Source organism: Perca flavescens, chromosome 17, assembly GCF_004354835.1.
Source record: "Perca flavescens isolate YP-PL-M2 chromosome 17, PFLA_1.0, whole genome shotgun sequence".
NCBI classification, from domain to species: domain Eukaryota; kingdom Metazoa; phylum Chordata; class Actinopteri; order Perciformes; family Percidae; genus Perca; species Perca flavescens.
Window position 1 is genome coordinate 25,424,974 of NC_041347.1, and position 19,690 is coordinate 25,444,663.

A 19,690-nucleotide genomic window follows, 5' to 3' on the forward strand; every position below is an offset into this window, starting at 1 on the left:
AAAAGCACCTGTCAAACTGGTAGTTTCGCCCAGTGGAAAGGATGAGTAGGTGGAGTGGAGAAGATGTAAAGGGAGGTGCGGGAGGGGGAAGGTGGAGAAAGACACTTTTTAAAAAGCAGATCAAAACATTCTAGAGTAAATCACACACATACACATACAGCGTTTGGACCATGGCTTCCACCATGTCGAGAGATTTTCTGCCCACAGGCGGCAGGATCTTTACTTCCGTTCCTGACCTGCTTTTCATCCCTGAATTTGTAAGTTTTTCATCTTGTCATGGCATTTTGTTATTATTTCGGAGTTCCTCTTTCCCCTTGGGTTTCTCCTCTTTCATTATCCCTTTTGGTCTCTCAATCTTTGCTCCTTACCCAAGTGAGTTGTTAAAGTAATACATTATTCCTTTTATCTGCCTATTTCACTCGGGTCAGCATCATTTATATTATGATCTTGTTTCCTTGAATCTTTGGCTGCTTCCTCATCATGGCTACTTGAGGTCTTCGTTGCAGATCTGTTTTTGGAATCTCTCTTGTCTTGTTATGTTGCTCAGCAGGTTTCAGTCTTTGATCAGTAGAGCCAACACAGAGCAGAGGGACCAGCAAACGTGAAGATTAGTGGATACAAGGATGAGATACAAGGATATGCCAATGAAACTGGTTAATGAGAGTCCCGTCAGTTAAAACAATCTACTCTTCATCTACTCTTTTTAGTACTGATTGTTATGTGGTCATGTTATTTAGAAAACATGGCAACAAGTTGGGTTTATAATATATCCACGACGTTCCACTCCGGGATTGCTCCGGTGCCGCCCGAAATTCTGCATCTCCCTCTTTTCGGCCGGATGTCCGTTACCTTCCGCTTTCTTTGTGTTGTAATTTTAAACTCCGGTTGTTTTATGTTGACTATGGTTAACTGCTCCTCAGATCTCTGCAGGGTAAATCCAGACAGCTAGCTAGACTATCTGTCCAATCTGAGTTTTCTGTTGCACGACTAAAACAACTTTTGAACGTACACGTTCCACCAAAACAAGTTCCTTCCCGAGGCTTTTTTGCAGCGGCATCGTGGCTCTGTCTGGCGCCTAGTGCCGTGTGGTGTAATTGGTAGCAATGGTGCATTGCTGTTTGGAAAGGAATCCGCCGACACTGTTTCTTGATTATAAAGGTTTATTTACATCGAAGAAATCAGCATCAATTGACAAGCCATGCAGAGCTCGGAGAGGACCTGCATTCCCAATTCTCCAGTGGTCCTCTGACTTTCTTTGTTTGAACATGGTACTGTATATGTTCTATAATGTGTGTAAAATAGATGGGGGAGGAAACAATACTTTGACCAATGGCTATCATCCTTTTGGAACCAAGCCAACAAGGGCATCCCTAATTCTTTCCAGATGTTTCCAGAGAAGTGTACAGCGAATGTAGGCTAAAGTTCACACGAGTTTCTTTGTTACCAAAAACTTAAGACAAAGTTTATAAAAGGTCCGTTAGAAGTCCAGATACTATAGCCGCCCAACACAATTGTAATTGGTTTAAAGAAATGCCAATAAACCAGAGCACGTTTTTCTCCCATCCCGGAATGCTGTGTGGACTAAACAGACCTTCCTTCAAAGCGCTGTGGAGGAAGGTCTGGCAATGCTTGACTAAGTTTATACTGACAGCAAAAGTGAAAAAGTCACACTACTTTGACCTGTGTAGTATTTTTCACTTGTAGTTTGAAAGTATTCTGTGATGCAATAACTTTATTTTAGTAACAATTATTGAAATGGTTCAATTTGCAACATTGTAACCATTCTTTACATACACATTTATTAATTTCTTTTACATTTTACACAATCTGAGTAATGTTTAAAATTCAGCTAACGACAGTTTGTAATAGCATTCTAAAGTTATCTAATCCTTTAAATTGCAATAAAGCATTTACATGTTAAGGTTTTAATCATTAAGCAATAGTATTCATCACCCTTTTCACAATATAGGCTAATTCTAATTTGTGGTTGCTAACCATAAAAATACTAAACTTAAGTTTTGTCTTTATTCCTAATTGGACAGTAGTGAAGGGCAAGACAGGGTAAACTTTGGCTAACCCAGATCTGGTTCAAATCAAACTTTGATCGTGTTGGTTCATCAGAATTTTCTAAATTTGTGGATTTAGGGCACATTCTTTCTTCTTCGGGGGAAAACTGTCAACTCAAAGTTACCTGGAAATTATTGAAACCTCCCATTTCTTTGTTGTCCCTTAAACATGTCATGAGGTGCATATGTCCTCACTGTGGAGGTGGAATATAAGAGAATTTTCCTGCTTGAGTCAGTTAAGAGTCAATATGTTGATAAAGCTCCTGTTTAAATAAATTATTCAGAAAATATTATAGGCCACCGCAGTTTCGGTACAGAGAACTAAAGATTAAATCTGTGTGACACAAGTGGAAAAACAGCTTTAGTTGCAGAGGGAGGTGTAAATCTAAACCAACCATCAGCTCTCATGGCTTACTTGCTGGCTTGGATCATTTTTTTTCCTGGCATCTGGCCAGTTCACCTTTCCATGAAATAACCTACTGTTCAGGTATAGAAATGCACTGGTAATGTTTATTACGCTGGTGAGAGTTGGCACTGTAAATCTAAACCATCACAGATATAAAAAGGGCAGGGTTTGCTTTTGTCGTAAGTCATCTTACCGTAATTAACCTCTTTTGGCTTTTTATATGTCATGTGTACTTCACTTGTTCTATGATCACTTTCTTTCACAATAAAAAAATAAGGGCAGGGAAGATAGCTGTCAGAGTACTTGCTCGGCAGCTTTTATTTTTCATGGGCTGCGGGTCAATTCTCTTTTACCTGGAATAGAAATACATGGGTAATGTTCCTCTGGTATGAGGAAATATAAGACTGATATGGAGGAGCAGAGATAGGGCTTACACAGTATTTGCAGATACCACTACTACAGCTTCAAGTAATGTTTGTATGAAGTTGTGTAAAGTAACGTGTTTTTACAGTAGTGAATTGTGTTTGCTCACCTGTGTATCTCACTTTCTCAACATGCTGTGCTCGAGCACCTTCGGGTTTCAAGTAATGTGGCTTTCTCCCATCAAAGGTTTGAATCTAAAGGGAGCGTCGTACTTGTTACATAATACTAGAAACACTGACAGGCTGATTGGAACTGGTTTACCACTTAATGTGATATCAAAAACTTGCCTTTTACAGGAAGTCCATTGTCTGTTTAAAGGATACGTAGCCACAAATTTGTTAGTTAGTTTTTTAGTTGTTAAAATACTCATTTACTAATTCCCAACAATGTTGAATATAACATCAGGGTGTTTTCTGAATAAAACCTTTCAAACTCTTGGTAAACCAGAACAGATAATGTATCATTTGCTGAGTTTAAAGCATTATTTTTTAAATCATTAACATTATGAAAAGCGTCATATGTTTGTTTCATATATTCATGTTGTGTGGACAGCCCTTGTTTAAACCTACATAACTCCATTTAAAAATTCTAATCAAGACTGCAAACTTCCCAAAATGCAATACCAAACACATTTGGACAGTTTCTCATACATAATGGTGCATTAAAATCATCTTTTTTTTTTTTTTTTAAATAACTATCTTTAAAAAAAAAGAATTAGTCAGTCATCATTTACTGTAGTTTCAATGAAGTAAAAAACATAAAAAAATGTCTTTGTACCTTCAAATTAACATTTGAGGGGAAAATCAGAGTTTGTGGGGATAAATGAATGCATTTTGGTAGAGAAATATTTGAACAACCTGCAGGTGAATTGTTTAATTTAGGGCGTGGCACATTCTTTTCATGTGGTCAGATTGAATTTTGGTTGCCTAGATTATCAAAAAACAACAACATTGCAGCCAGATTATGAACAGACTGTCCTGGCTTTTAACTCACTGTGTTTACAGCATGAAACCTGGCTTTTCTGCATTCATGAGACAATTTACATAAAAAAGGCACATTATCTTTCATTTCAATTTTTACCCAACAGCTAGACTTTGAAAGTGCAGTTGAATTTCCAAATTATTGGTGGAATTTCAGCTGGCTAAGTGGCAAGATTTTAAATAGTGTAGTAACAAAAACTACCTATTTTGGTTTAACTTTAGCAAAGTAGACTGAATGATTTATATAAGAAAGATGAGAAGAGAGAACCTTGGATGAACTGGTGGCAAAAGTCTTATCTTGTTTACTTAAACATATTCAACCATAAAACTATGCCAACCTTTTAAAGGGGTGATAGAATGCAAAACCGATTTTACTCTGTCATAGTTGAATGACGACAGTTCGGTGGGTAAATAGGACATAAATAGAAGCTCAAAATCCCATTGACACCCCTTTACTATGAAAATCTCATATTTTGAAACTGCCGCTGAAAACGGGCGAATCTCAACAAAGCTGGAAGTTAACGTCAACCAAGACCTGTAACTTTGTCACGCCCATGGGTTAGGGTAACCAGATTTCCTGGAGCTAAAACCGGGACACTTTGCGCGTGACCGTAGTGTGTTTGTGCACGCACTTTTTAACGTGAACATGTGCCAGGCATGTTCAGACACAGACACAGACAGTAACTTATTTTGATCCTAGGCTCCTCGTCTAATAATAAGTGTTTTTTCCTGTGAAATCAACAAAATTGCAGTAACAGCCTTTTTCAGTTTAGTGTGAGATTTATGTTGAGATTTTTTCTAAAAAAGATTTTTTTAAGTGTTATTTATTCCAATAACAGCAAAGTAATTAAAATGATTTATTGAAAATGTTGAGCATTAAACACTTAATTTCCTGCATTCTGGTGAATTTTTATGCACCTATTTCTACCTTTTTCTGAATCAATCTATGCTGCAAATATCTTTATTTAAAGAGAAACAGATTACAATCCAAATATAAAAACATAATGGAATATATTGCAGTAAGGCTGTCAGGCATTCTGTATTGCTTTCAACTATTTATTCTCCTTTGGATGGACTTTTCTAATTATATCTGAGTCAGCACACATGTAGCCTATAGGCATCATTTACTCTTACCTCCTGTTTTGCGTCTTTTGTTGGTTAAGTAACCTCCTTAATGTGCATATGACAATTATTCACCTCAATGATACATTCATTCATTTTAATTTATTAATAAACCCCTGGACTGTAATATTTCAGATGTTTGAGCAAGATTTACTGCTCTTGTCCAAAACTTTGTGCACATTCAAAGTATATAAACACAGTAATGTTCTCTGTGATTTGGAGGAGTCGTGATATTTTGAGAAAAATAAAGTGATAATAGGCTATTACAAGAATAAAATCACAAGCTATATTTCAGAAAATAATCGATACCTGCACCATAGTCTGCTGTGCATTACGTGATTGCTCTGCTGATACGGTAGATCTCAGACCTTCTGACAGACACAGAGCCCCGTTTGGGTCTCTGGTCTCTGAATGAGACAAATTGTTTAGCTATGGAAGTGGCTGTACGCCGCTCTACGTCAGAGGTGGAAACCCGAAACTAAAGAATACACGGAGCACAAACGCAACACATCTGCCGCAGCATGATCACAGCTGAGCGCGTCCATGAACCTGAAGCTGCGCTGCATTTTACAGAGAGAGTGGACACTAAGAGACCCACAGGTCTGCTTCAGAGCTCCGTGTGTCTGAGTCTGAACCATAGACTGGAAACGTCACGTCACGGGAACTTCAAATTAAATCATTAGTATTGCGCTCCTAAACTTTATGTTGATGGCATCACTGTATTACACTGATTTGGCTAGGATTCCTCCGAAAACTTCACCCCTTTCACAGCTTTCCTCACGGAGAGACGGTTGCTAGGTGATAGCAACAAATACAGCATGGTCGGACCCCGCACGTATAGCTGCCCGTTCTATTCGCCTCGGAAAAATAAACTGGACAAAGTTACATTCAGGGCTACACTCAAAACATTCGGGGCTGAAGACACGGCAAAATCGGCTGACGCGGCTCCTGGTGTAAACCGGGACATTTTAGCGTCCCGACAGGCTTTTGTCGGGACTCGGGACAAGCAATTAAAAACCGGGACGTCTGGTCACCCTACCGTGGGTGTAAGAGAACAGTCACGCCCAAACATTTACATAGGCTACACAACTGACCTGAGATCAGGTAGTCTTCTGAATCTAGGTCATGCAGATCTCTGCTATTCCATTACAAAATTCACTTCTGAAACTTTTTTATGCGAGAAATCAACTATGTAAAGCTCAAATATGGGCCGCTCCACGAAAATGGATGGCTAATAGCAAATTTTGTCCCACTGTGTGTCAGAGTTAAGCGCCGGTGCTGCCTGGGTTGTTGCCTCGCCACCTGGCCTGCCTTCCTTCACAGACCCCGGCCTGCTGTGAGCTTGATTGAGCTCCGTTAGGCTGGCAGCCCACAGCACTCCATACCCGCGCAAAGTCACCGTTTTTGGGCTAATGGACTACCAAACGCCGCTGCTCTGACAGAGCTCCATGGCCTGCAGCTCCCCTCTTCCTGCTAGCTAAATGCCCAGTGTATGTGAGTGAGAGCGCAGTCAGCGAGCTTGTTATGCCAGCAATCTCTTACCACAGGTTTCAGTTAATGTTATAATGTGTGTAATTATAATGTGTTGAGTCATTTAAACAAACGATTGGGGAAATATACGCTGCTTGTCCCTGAGTCTCATTGATAGAGCCTGCGGCTGGATGTAGCTCTATCAATGAGAGCTAGCTAGCCTCCTCTTAGAATTCCTTTGAAATTCACAAATATTCATTAACTTGAAAACAAAACATTTAGGTAGATTTTGTGGCGTGACGAAATTCAAACTGTAAATATACTTGAATTAAGCCGAATATTAAGCTAACTATCCGTGATTTGTAGCTACATATAGCTAGAATTGAAGGGACAGCCGCAGCTAACGAAACACCTAGCTAGTCTTCACAAATATTCATTAACTTGAAATCGGACACCGTTGTTAGCTTTATAAGACCTTTAGGTAGATGTTGTATAAGTGGCGTGACAAAATTCAAACTGTAAATATACTCGAATTACACCGAAAATGAAGCTAACTATCCGTGTTTTGTAGCTACACATAGCTAGCTAGGATTGAAGGGACAGCCGCAGCTAACGAAACACCTAGTCTTCACAAATATTCATTAACTTGAAATCGGACACCGTTGTTAGCTTTATAAGACCCTTAGGTAGATGTTGTATACGTGGCGTGACAAATTCAACCTGTAAATATACTCGAATTACGCCGAAAATGAAGCTATCTGTGATTTGTAGCTAACTACACATAGCTAGCTAGGATTGAAGGGACAGCTGCAGCTAACGAAACACCTAGTCTTCACAAAAATTCATTAATTTAAAATCGGATACCGTTGTTAGCTTTATAAGACATTTAGGTAGATGTTGTATAAGTGGCGTGACATGTGTGTAACATGTGGTAAGAGATTTCTGGTGTAACAAGCTCGCTGACCGCGCTCTCACTATCACACACGGGCCATTTAGCCCTGGAGCTCTGTCAGGGCAGCGGCATTTGGTTGTCCATTAGCCCAAAAGACGGTGACTTTGCGCGGGTATGGAGTGCTGTTGGCTGCCAGTCGTGACGGAGCTCCAAGTACCTCATAGCAGGCAGGCCGGGTGGCGAGGCAGCAACACAGGCATCACCGGCGCTGAAATCCGACACACAGTCTTACCAAATTTGCAATTGGCCATAAGTTTTCGTAAAACGGCCCATGATTTCTTGCTTAAAAAATTATTAATAATAATAATAATAATAATAATATATTAATACTTGGGCGGAGTGATATGCAGCAAGCCTGTCTGAGAATATAGTTCCCGGTATGTTTACTGTTAGAAGATGGCTGTGTCCCATGTTACGTTGTTTTTTGTACACGCTGTGACTATACAAATCACAACATGTAAATAGGAACATGTTGGTGTTATTTTGTCACTTTTGTCACAATTCGGAGTAGTAGGCTAGTTGGAACCAGTTACCTGCAGGATCTGTGCTGCGCTAAGCTAAGATGAGATGAGAAGGGTATGTAACTCTGGGGGTTACGGTGAATAAGCTAAATTCCCAATAAGTCGCCGTGTTCCTTTAACTGCCCAACTGGAGGAAATCAAAGCTCGGACACAATAGGCCTTTTTCACAGCAGACACTTGTCAACATGTACAATAACTGTTAGTGTAAATGGTTTTCCTGTACACAGTGACTACAGCAAATGCCTCTTATCATGGAACAAATTGTGGAGGTTCATGTTCCATTATCTAAATACCAAACACTCTTTCAGGCACAATGTTTGTCAAAGGAGGAAAGAGAAAGAATGTGAAACTACATCCAAGAGTGACGTTTGTGAGTGTGTGTGTGTATGCGTCTGTGTGTGTTTTAAAGGCCCAATCCTTATTTTAAAGGGACACCACCAATTTTACACCAATTTTACCAATTTGAAGCACATGAAATTACATTTTTCACTCTGTTGTTAAAGTTACACACAGGCCTGAAATACACAAACATGCCCAGGACCTATAGCCTACATGCACGAATGGAGAGATGTCAGAGTGAGGGGGCTGCCCATAGAAAGGTTCCTGAGTGGTTAGCGGTTTGGTACGTTGCTCATGGGCATCTTGACTGTCCAGAGGAGTCCAACTAGCACCTTTCCAGCTACCAGTCCACACTCCATATTTGGTCGGTACTGGGACTTGAAGTTAGAGACTGGGGGACACTGTCGAACATTTAGCAGCTAAAGAGTCAAATATTTCCCTCAGGAGTTGGAAGAGACCAAACACATAACTAAAAGAGAGAGAATCATTTACTTACATTCAGCAGGTGGACACAAACATTACTCCAAACTGAGGATGTGTACATAAGCAACTGTTTAACAAGTTCACATATCAACTTTATAGATGATATGCAAGTGTGTGGTTACAATTTTCGGTTGCCCCCAAGTGGCCAAAAAAAATCAGCTTTAAAAGTGCAACACTGTTATTCCCAGTCTGTCATTTTCATAGAAAAACAAAACTCTAAAATGCACTGTACACTAGCTGAGAAAACTACATTTTTAAATCCATATTTCTCTCTCTCTCTCCCTGTCTCTTCCTCTTCCCCCTCACCTCTCTCTCCGCCCCCCTGCAGGTGTTCGGGGGTTTGGTGTGGATGCTGGTGGCATCGGACGAGCTCGTCATGTTTCCCAACCCTCTGGGCTGGGTGATGTTCGTGTCTATCTTCTGCTTCATAATGACGACACTCTGGTTCTTCATCTTCCTCTGCGGAGCCAATCAGAGCGGCATCTGGCCCTCCCTGGTTAGACCACCACCTGCTGATTGATTTAATTTAGATACAGTAGATACTGTAAACTTGTTCACGACATAGTGTTCGTCCAATCATATTTTAACAACGGTTATTCTTCTGGCTGCCTTCTTTCTCCATCAATCTTTCTCCTCCATCTCCATCTATCCTTCCTTCTTACTGTATCTCTTTAGGATGTGGGTTATCATTTTGTAGCGGTGGTTTTCTACCTCAGTGCGTCGGTGATTCTAGCTTACATCACCTTTCTGAGAGGAGTGCTTCAGTCCCTAACGGTTGATCTAAAAACATACCGACTGGACATTGCTGCAGTGGTATGTCAAACACATGCACACACACACACACACACACACACACACACACACACACACACAGATCGTAGCTATTTCTATTTACATATACTACAATATTCAGATATACGGTAACTAAATTAACATTCTGGGGAAATTAACATGTAAACAGCATTTTTCTAATTTAGAGTCTGTTAACATTCTATGATATTTTCTGTAGGGAGTCATTTCATGCCGCCCCTTAAGTAGCTTTAAGGTTGGATTGTCAGTATCATATACACTATTTTTGTATCAGCTCGTTTTTAATTGCTACACAATTCAATCAAATAGGAAGTAGAGTAATATGCATGCATAATTTTATCTATTTGTGTCATTTTTCTACACATTTCAACCTGACAAATTTGGCATCTTTGTAAATTTTAAGATCTCCACTAGAATTTGAAATTAAAGGGATATTTCACCATTGGAAATATGAATTCATCTTTAAATTGGGTCACTTATGTAGTAGAAATGTGATTTTTTTTAGAAATTGGTGGCTTCTAGGCCATGAAAAACCAGAAAATGTGTTCTTGGTTCATGTGGATGAAAGACACCAAATCCCAGAATGCACTCGCTTCGCTGCTTTAGCGTCTACTCCCAAGCCACACCTACCATTTACAGACAGACAGACAGTGAGACAGTCAACTCAACTCAAGTGTGTTTTATTGTCATTTCAACCATATACTTGAAATAAAGTTTCACCGTGGCTCAAATGGTTACACAATTAAAATATATAAAAATGACATCATATAAAAACGACATACGAAACAGGCTACATTTAGTGCACATCATATGCTCCGTAAAGTTCAGATAACACATAGCCACTAGCATTAGTGCTTGGTGGGCTGTAAACACAGACTATAAACACAGCCGTAAATTTGCGTGGAATGTAGAATGGTCGGCAAAATATTGTTAAAGCTTGTGTCATGTGGTGCCCAGGTGCCCTTATGGATAATCCGGGCCTGGAGGGAGGGAAGCACGGTCATTCAAAAATACTACCGTGTTTCTGCTGATACAAAGCTTAATGCTAAATCGGTGAAGTATCCCTTTAAGTTCTGTGGGTTTGAAAAATGTTTGGCTGCACAGTGTGTAATTGTAATGACTTGGGGGTTAAAGATATAAGCTGATCTTGCAGCTTAAATGCAATTGTATGCATCTGTATTTGTCTTGTTTAAATCAATGTGTTGACATCTGTCTGTGGTCTTATGACCAGGCTCGGCAACACCTCCATCTTTCTATCTGAAGGTGACAATCATCTGTGTTTCTGTGTGTGTGTGTGTGTGTGCGTGTGTTTTCAGGTGATGTCCTATTTGGCCACTCTTCTCTACTTCACCCATGCCATTTTCTCTGCCATCCGATGGAAGAGGTCCTAATAGGACAAAACACAAACCAAGAACAAGACGACCAAAATACGAAGAAACCAAATAAACAGCTGACTTGTCATGAACACAGAATGACCTTTTCTTTCTTTTTTTTATATTTCTAACTTGCTTATAAACTATGGAATGCTGTTTTATTCAATATTAAATAAATGAATAAATACATGAATAAATAAATATGCCTTTGAAATACATCATGAAATAAATAAATGAGGCAGAAAATACATAAATAATTAAATAAATTAAATATTTGTATATAAATGAATCAATTAGTTAAATAAATATATTAAAAGGTTTTACTTTTAATTATTTCATGGTACTTTTATTGAGCAGTAGTTGGTGGTATAGTTACCTTATAGAATAGGTGACAGTGGGCTGGGTACACAGCACCGTGAGCTGCCGGGCGTGAATGAATGTGAGAGATAACCACGCCCCCTGATTTGCATATAAGAAGTAGAAATAAATAGAGAGGGAAATAAATAAATGTGGCATTAGGAAATAAAAGTCCACGGAAATAAATAAATGTGGACTTATGAAATAAAAGTATCATGGAATAATTAAAAGTAAAACCTTTTAATATATTTATTTAACTAATTGATTCATTTGTATACAAATATTTAATTTTTTCATTATTTATGTATTTATTGCCTCATTTATTTATTTCATGATGTATTTTAATGGCATATTTATTTATTTATTAATTAATTTATGTATTTATTCATTCATTTATTTAATATTGAATAAAACGGCATTCCATAATTAACAATAGTGCCAACGTGGGTGAATGAGTGTAAATAGTAGAGCAGACTGAATGATATGGAAACTTTAAGACACTTGTAGCCCTGCTCTTTGCAAAGACAATGCACCTGCAGAATAGTGTATTGTCTGTTCCTCCTCTCTGTCTCTCTGTCTCTCTCTAAGTTCTGTTAGTTTTACATAATGTAGCCTCAGGCCACAAGTTCTCTGGGATAGTATGCCAGCATATTTCAGATTTCCGGACAAAAATGCTGCAGTTATCTCAGATTCTGGCTTATCACTTACCCAATAAAATCAGTGGTTCCTATCTCTGCAGGTTAAATATTAAAATCTACTGTATATGTATTTCATGTTTGGGGTTTGCCTCCTGAAAAAAACAGTACAGTACAGCAAATCTTTATGTGCTACATCTTGCTTTTTTTCTTCACTTTCTTCATAGTTGTAAAGATTTAGCATACATACATGATGTCAGTGCATCACATTTGCCCAGTTATTATCCTCATTTGTCACATTTGGAAAATCTGGGATTTTGACTGGAATTTAAAGCAAAGTAGAAAAATGTATTGATTTATTTTTTTTGAATAAAGGAAGGGAAAGAAAATAAAAACAGTAAAGTTGCGGGCCTCTTAAAAACAATAAATAATATGCTTAAAGATGCACAAACACTCCAAGAGCTGAGGGAGGCTGCGGAGTCAGGATCATTATTTCTCTGTGGGTTTGTGACCACGAGTGCCATCTTTCATATTCCACATTTCATTTGAAATATCAATTAGTGCAGCTTTAAAGTAAAAATGTTGTTTGTGAGGTTAAAGTGGTTGAAATAAAATGTCTGCAACCATTCAGCTGATAAGGAGTTAGAAGGTTGGACGTATAGCCTGGTGCTAAATCTCATACAAGATTAAAAAAAAATTCAATCGTATTCATTTTTGAAAAGAAACTCCTGTTCTAGCCCTTGTGTGCAACACAGATATAGGCTCCATGCACTCAGCTGACAATAAGTTAAGGGTCACAAAGTTAGAAAGAAGACATAAAACTCAGTGAGCTGTTTTCTTTACTCAGCAGCAACAATGAAGATATTTCAGGTTTCACTGTGGCCCCAGGACATAAAATTGCTCGGACCCTAACCTTAACCCCTGTTTCAAAACCCCCTTCACGGGTCACCAACTCACATTAAACACCAGGTAGCCTTGAGTGCTGTAAGATGAAGGGTGTGTCTACTCTGTGCCAAGTTTTCCTACAAGGCTCAGTGACACCTGCTGCTGCTCTGTTAGTTCAGCGGAGAGGACAGGGCGCTCGCTGTTGACTCGGCACCGAGAGAAGGAAGAGGCAGAGATGGCTGCAACTACTGCTGAGCCTATGGGCAGCCTGCCCAGTGGACTGGGGATATGCACCACAGCCCCAGATATATTTTACCTGCCTGAACTGGTGAGTGGACAATGACAGACGACAGAGCGGCTGACTTTGGCGTCAGTTTCTTAAGGAATTATTTGCATTAAACTGATTTGATGTCAATGTGTTTAAATACAATGACTAATGCAGAAAAACTGACTGTCATGAGTTTATTTCATGGCAACAATTAACTTATTTTGTTCACATCTCAAAAGTAAAACAAGTCATCCCTTCTTACAGAATGATGGATATGATAGATAAAATTAAAATGAATTAAAGGCTTGTAAGGGACAAAAGGCATTTTTTAGATGTTAACACTGTTACAGTCTGGAGCCTCAGCTGTACTCTTTGTATCCAAAAGATGAACCAAATGTATGACATTTTTCAAATGTGTGCACATAATAGTATGAATGAAATAGAAGAATAGCTCATGCCAAGATGATGCGATAACTTCATGACCTAAGTTAGATGATAGCCTCAAAGAAAATATCAGAATTTGTTTTCATTTCGTTTTGGTAAATGTCCAAATAAATAATACGATGCATAGTTGAAGATTAAAATTGAACTGTTTGAATAAAAGTGCAAAAATGTGCATTTGAAATGGGAGATGATGAATCACATTCCCGATATAGGAGGAGCACCTTTGCCTTTTCACATCTCACGTTTCACTCGTATTGTATTTGTGCTACTAAACTAGGAAAGAATGCGGTCAACTCTTCTTTTCCATGAATGATGACAAGAGATAGAAACTGCTCATATGACCACTGGGAAACTAAATGCACCGAGGGACGTGTTTCAATTTATTTGTCTGATAATTGGACCTTAGTGTATTTAAGGTTGTTTATTTTAGCTTTTATTTATCAAGGGAAGTGTTGTGATGAGGATGTAGGATCCATGTAACTAACGCCCTGCTTCATCCATGCAGCACCTCAGAGCTGCAGGAGAAACATGCAACACATTTGCACACATCATAATGGCCAAAGGCTTTTCCTGCATCAGTCAAGTTTTTTTGGATATTAACATCTTCTGTTGGCCACTGATTGAGTGCCTTGCGTAACCCTTGTGTTGTCTTACTGCCGACCATGCAACCTGTTCTTGTCCTCCCGGGTCAAAATTAAAAATGACCACTATTTTAAAGTTTTTAATGCTTTTTTCAACATTGTTGGAGCTTTCTTTTACTACCACTAGTATATACACCACTAACACCAATTTTACTTGCAAAGAACATTGTATGGAACCATCTATGCTATCTTTGGGGAAAGGCAATTTGGTTGAAAGAAACCCATATTTCTGATATAAAAAAAACGGGTCAAATTTGACCCAAGGACAACAGGAGGGTTAAGAGCACTTTGACAGTTTACTTTCACCAATGATCTCCTTTAATTTTTTTTTCGTTATTTTGAGAGTTTCGACTATACTGATGTGGTCAAAGCTTTAACTAAAGTAACCTGGCAAATTAAACAACAGCCACTTTGTGCTCAGAGACCTTTAGAGATAAAGACATACAACTCAGTGAGCTGTTTTCTTTACTCAGCAGCAACAATGAAGATATTTCAGGTTTCAGTAGAACATAAAAACCCCTTCACGGGTCACCAACTCACATTAAACACCATGTAACCTTGAGTGCTGTAAGATGAAGGGTGTGTCTTTTGGATATTAACGTCTTATGTTGGCCACTGATTGAGTGCCTTGATTAAGAGCACTTTGACAGTTTACTTTCACCAGTAATCTCCTTTATTTTATTTTTTTTGTTATTTTGCGGTGTGCAGCAGTAAAACCTCTGTTCTGTGACCTTTGAAGTGATTCTGACTAAGAAGAATTTTACAGTGTTTTTCTCAGAACTTGCACTAACCATGCAGTGAAATCTTAGAGGCACGACTTAGTATAGAAATAAGAACCTATTTTTGTTTACAACAGTTGATTCTGTACCAAAGTTGGGTCAGTGGTCATGAAATCAGGCATGAGTCATGGTTATATTAAGCTGTGGTCAAATTATGATGTGCGTTCACTTTAACACGCTTATAGCGTCAGCCAGGTTGGGCAAGACACAGTATAACACTTTGAATTCCAGAGAGTTTCGACTATACTGGCGTGGTCAAAGCTTTATCTAAAGTAACCTGGCAAATTAAACAACACCCATCTTGTGCTCAGAGACCTTTATTAAGTAAAGAGAAGTGTTTGTTTAGTCAACATTTAGAGAGATGTGGCTTGAGATCCTGCTGATTTTGTTATTTGCAGACCGAATAGCTGTAACTGTGTAGCTCACACTGTAGCTTCAAAAAAGGTCTTGACTACAAAAATGTAAAGCTAAGAGAAATTTAGTGGGTTTTTTTTGTCAATAGTATTTTTTGGGGGCATTTTAGGCCTTTATTTTGACAGGACAGCCGAAGACACGAAAGGGAAGAGAGAGGGGGAATGACATGCAGCAAAGGGCTGCAGGTCGGAGTTGAACCCTGGCCCGCTGCGTCGAGGAGTAAACGTCTAATAAACGTCAAAATAATGGTAATAATGGTAAAGGATGCCTAACCAGCAAAAGTAGCCCCCACTCAGATCAGTTATCATGACAGAAAAACAGTCAAAGGTTTCATCAGATTTAGATCCACAGTTAGTAAAACTTATTCTCATTCCACACTTTGCCCATTTTCAACTGCACAGGCTTCCTTATTCTGTTTTTTCCTTTCATTAAACTGTCATCACCAAGATGCATTTAATAGACAAATCAAAAGAAAGAAAATATGCATGTAGGTCACGGGTCGTTTTGGGGAAAATATCCTGCATAGGTAGCTGGAAACAACAGTATCAACACACCTTTCTGCTGGCAGGATTTCATGCCTTCAGGGAATTACTCCACCTCAGAAAAATGTTCATCTCAAGTCATTTCGGAGTGATTGCAACATTCAGGGACGGAGTTACAGTCACAGTGGGACAATGGAATTTAGAGATTAAACATTGACAAATAGGAGAGCAAATAGAGGAGTTTAATGGACATCATAAAGAAAAGAGAATGAACCGGTAAATAGTTTCTAAAGTCACATCTGTGTAAAACTATAAATCCACATTGTGTTTGCTTTTAATATATTGTGTGTGCCAGACGGGTGGGATTTGGTTTGAGAGTCAAGGCAATCACAGAAAAAAACCTTAAGTCTGGAATCTTTCTTTGTACACCTTGGTGGGATTTACAACTTTCAGTTTAAGGTCAAATCTCAAAAAACCACAATACCATCTGTCCACTCGCTCCCTCCGTCTTTTCAGGTATTTGGTGGTTTGGTGTGGATTCTGGTGGCGTCGACCCACGTGGACCCTCCGAACCCTCTGGGCTGGGTGATGTTTGTCTCCGTCTTCTGCTTCGTCATGACATTCCTCTGGTTGATCATTTTCGCTGCTGGAGCTCATCAAAACAGCTCTGGCTGGGCTGCTCTTGTAAGAGAGAGAGAGAGAGAGAGAGAGAGAGAGAGAGAGAGAGAGAGAGAGAGAGAGAGATCAGAATGAGAGAAAGATGGAATGAAACGGGAAATAAAACTGAGAGAAAGAATGATGTAGTAATATTATGTAATCTGTGTGTGTCCAGGATTTAGCTTACCACGGCCTGGCAGTATTGTTCTACCTCAGTGCAGGGGTGGATTTGGCTTACATCACCTTAACGAACAAATCAGGCGAATTAAGAATCTACCAGATTGACATCGCTGCTGTGGTGAGAACTGATAGACAAACTCGCACACACACACGCACGCACGCACGCACCCACGCACCCACACACGCACAACAACTGTTCCTTTATACAGTATTTATTGAAAAACACATAAGTAACAGTTGTAGTATCTTTACATTTCTGGAGCCATTTTAGTGTTTTTTGTGTGTTTTTTTTTTATTTCCTTGAAAAAGTGTTCAAAACAAATCGTTGACGTGCCAAAATAACACAAGGTTATTCCCAGCAGCCACAGTCAAAATGGAACAGTTCAACATTGTAGAACAGTATATACACCAATTTGATTTTCTTGTCAAAAATTAGATGATTGTTACCAATCTTCTCATCAATCTCTCAGCAAGGCAGCGAATAAGCACTTACATTTCCCCAAATGTAAAACTATTACATTTAAAGTAGGTAAATAATCACAACACAAACTGATCCTAGATTTAAGCCTATGTTTACTTGTGTGTTTGTGTGTGTCTCAGGTGTTCGCCTTCTTGGCCACACTCCTCTACTTCATCCACACAATCCTCTCCTCTATCCGATGGAAGAACTTCTGAAAAGCGATGCTGAATCACAGACCTGGGTTTCCAAGAAGTACTGTGCATCCTGTGTGTGTGTGTGTGTGTGTGTGTGTGTGTGTGTGTGTGTGTGTGTGTGTGTGTGTGTGTGTGCGTGCGTGCGTGTGTGTGTGTGTATATGCGTGTTTATGCCACCATAAAACATTGAAGCATCATGTATCGGGGAAAAGTGAAAGTAAATGAAGAGTTGTACCCCAAATATCATGTTTTTGTAAAAACTAAATTGCATGAATTTAATCATTTAAAGTCTAAATGAAATTATTGAAAGTACTTCAACCACATATCATTTTGAACCACTGGTCATTTATTCATTTATTACACAAGAGATCATATTTATTATCTTTTAAGAGACCCATGGAACATAGTGTAAATGTTATGGTCTGTGGATTGTTGTTACCTTTGGACACAAAACCTTTTTGTATTACATTTAAATGGTATGGATAAAAAAAATTAACTGATATGTTTTTAAATCCAAACAGTTGCCTCTTGCTGCCATCGGAGCCATCTCTTTTGTCTTTGTGATCAATCAGACTAACAGACGTTTCTCTGTTGTAACTATGAAGAGTTGACAAAATCTGTAAAATACTCACTGATTTTAAGATTTCTTTTCTGTTTAGTAGAAGTAATACCACTTATGTTGTCTTTGTCATATACATTTAGTGCCAACCAATCATCAGTACTTTAAGGACAGTGAAGTATTTCTTTAGCTGCAAGGCCAAAATTTGTCTAGTTTTGCCATTTTTATATTCTGAAGATTAAAACAAGATATAAATGTAAACCCATGCCATGGTTTTATTTGCTTATTTATTAGCGCCACCATGAGGTTGATGTCTCCACTCATCTAGTAAAATACTTCAACATCTACTAAATGGAATGACTTTTTAATGAAATTTAATGAATTTAAATGTAGCCAGTGTTGGATGATCCTTTATTAAATGCTTAATTTACATAATATGCAAGACTTCTCTCTGATGAACACTGAAGCACAATCCTACATGTGTCATATTGAACCTGAGAAGCAGGACGCAGGGTGGTAGGGGAAAACTCATGAATATTTATTAGGGAACTCATCCCTGATTGGCTCGCCCTGACATTCTTACCGTAACCATAACCAATCCCACTCTTCTTGCCTAAACCTAACCAACCCAACCAGAGCAGGCAAAGATTACTAGCCATTCAGACATGAGTTCCCTAATGAATATTCATGAGTCTTCCCCTACCACCCTGCATAAAAAAAAAAAAAAAAAAGCAGGACAGGTGATGTAAACACATTGGCTTAAACTTACAAGCTCAGCATCATTCTGCGGCGTACCATCTTATAACTACAGTGCACTGACTGATTACACCACTGGAGCTGTACATCCTTGCATGATAGTGTAGCCAAACCTGTGATCACCACTTGTGTGCTTTGATGTTGTTGCAGCTTCTGGTTTGATACCGTATAAGACTTATCGCACATTGCAGTCTGTCTCTGATTTTAATCCAAAATGGGAAAGCTTCCAACATGTTTCTTTTGCTCAGTGCCTGCAGTGTGTAGAGGTACTGAATAAATATTGCAGTGTCTCTGTTAATGTTTGTGCTCCAGTGGCGCAATCGGTCAGCGCGCGGTACTTATAAGACAGTATGCTGCAAAGTGATGCCGAGGTTGTGAGTTCGAGCCTCACCTGGAGCATATTGGTACACTGACCTAACATCATCTATTCTACAGGTTCAATATGATACATGTAGGGTTGGGCTTTAATGTTCATTAGAGAGCAGTCTTTAAAGGTCCCATGACATGGTGCTCTTTGGATGCGTTTATACAGACCTTAGTGGTCCCCTAATACTGTATCTGAAGTCTCTTTTATACAGACCTTAGTGGTCCCCTAATACTGTATCTGAAGTCTCTTTTATACAGACCTTAGTGGTCCCCTAATACTGTATCTGAAGTCTCTTTTATATAGACCTTAGTGGTTCCCTAATACTGTATCTGAAGTCTCTTTTATATAGACCTTAGTGGTTCCCTAATACTGTATCTGAAGTCTCTTTTATATAGACCTTAGTGGTCCCCTAATACTGTATCTGAAGTCTCTTTTATATAGACCTTAGTGGTCCCCTAATACTGTATCTGAAGTCTCTCAAAATTCAGCCTCGCTGCAGAATTACAGCCATGGGTGGGCCAAATTCTGTGGGCGGGCAAAGCAGAGAAAGGGGAGGTAACCTTGCTGATTCCAGATCGGCACATCTGAGCTTTCATTTTCTCAAAGGCAGAGCAGGATACACAGGGCTCGGTTTACACCTATCGCCATTTCTAGCCACTGAGGGACC

The 19,690-nt window shown here is 39.0% G+C and overlaps 2 protein-coding genes and 1 non-coding gene across 3 annotated transcripts; all 3 read left to right on the forward strand.

Moving 5' to 3' along the window:
• The first annotated feature begins 170 nt into the window (after window positions 1-170).
• LOC114571772 (myelin and lymphocyte protein-like) lies at window positions 171-11,014 on the forward strand. The gene is made up of 4 exons (XM_028602964.1): window positions 171-257; window positions 9,091-9,258; window positions 9,438-9,575; window positions 10,889-11,014. The coding sequence occupies exons 1-4, from the start codon at window positions 171-173 to the stop codon at window positions 10,961-10,963; spliced, it is 468 nt and encodes a 155-aa protein (XP_028458765.1). The 3' UTR covers window positions 10,964-11,014.
• Window positions 11,015-13,057: 2,043 nt separating this feature from the next.
• Window positions 13,058-17,362, forward strand: LOC114572593 (myelin and lymphocyte protein). The gene is made up of 4 exons (XM_028604281.1): window positions 13,058-13,150; window positions 16,367-16,534; window positions 16,683-16,805; window positions 17,288-17,362. The coding sequence occupies exons 1-4, from the start codon at window positions 13,058-13,060 to the stop codon at window positions 17,360-17,362; spliced, it is 459 nt and encodes a 152-aa protein (XP_028460082.1).
• A 1,599-nt stretch (window positions 17,363-18,961) lies between these two features.
• trnai-uau (transfer RNA isoleucine (anticodon UAU)) lies at window positions 18,962-19,055 on the forward strand. The gene is made up of 2 exons: window positions 18,962-18,999; window positions 19,020-19,055. It is a non-coding gene; the product is annotated as a tRNA-Ile (tRNA).
• Window positions 19,056-19,690: the final 635 nt, after the last annotated feature.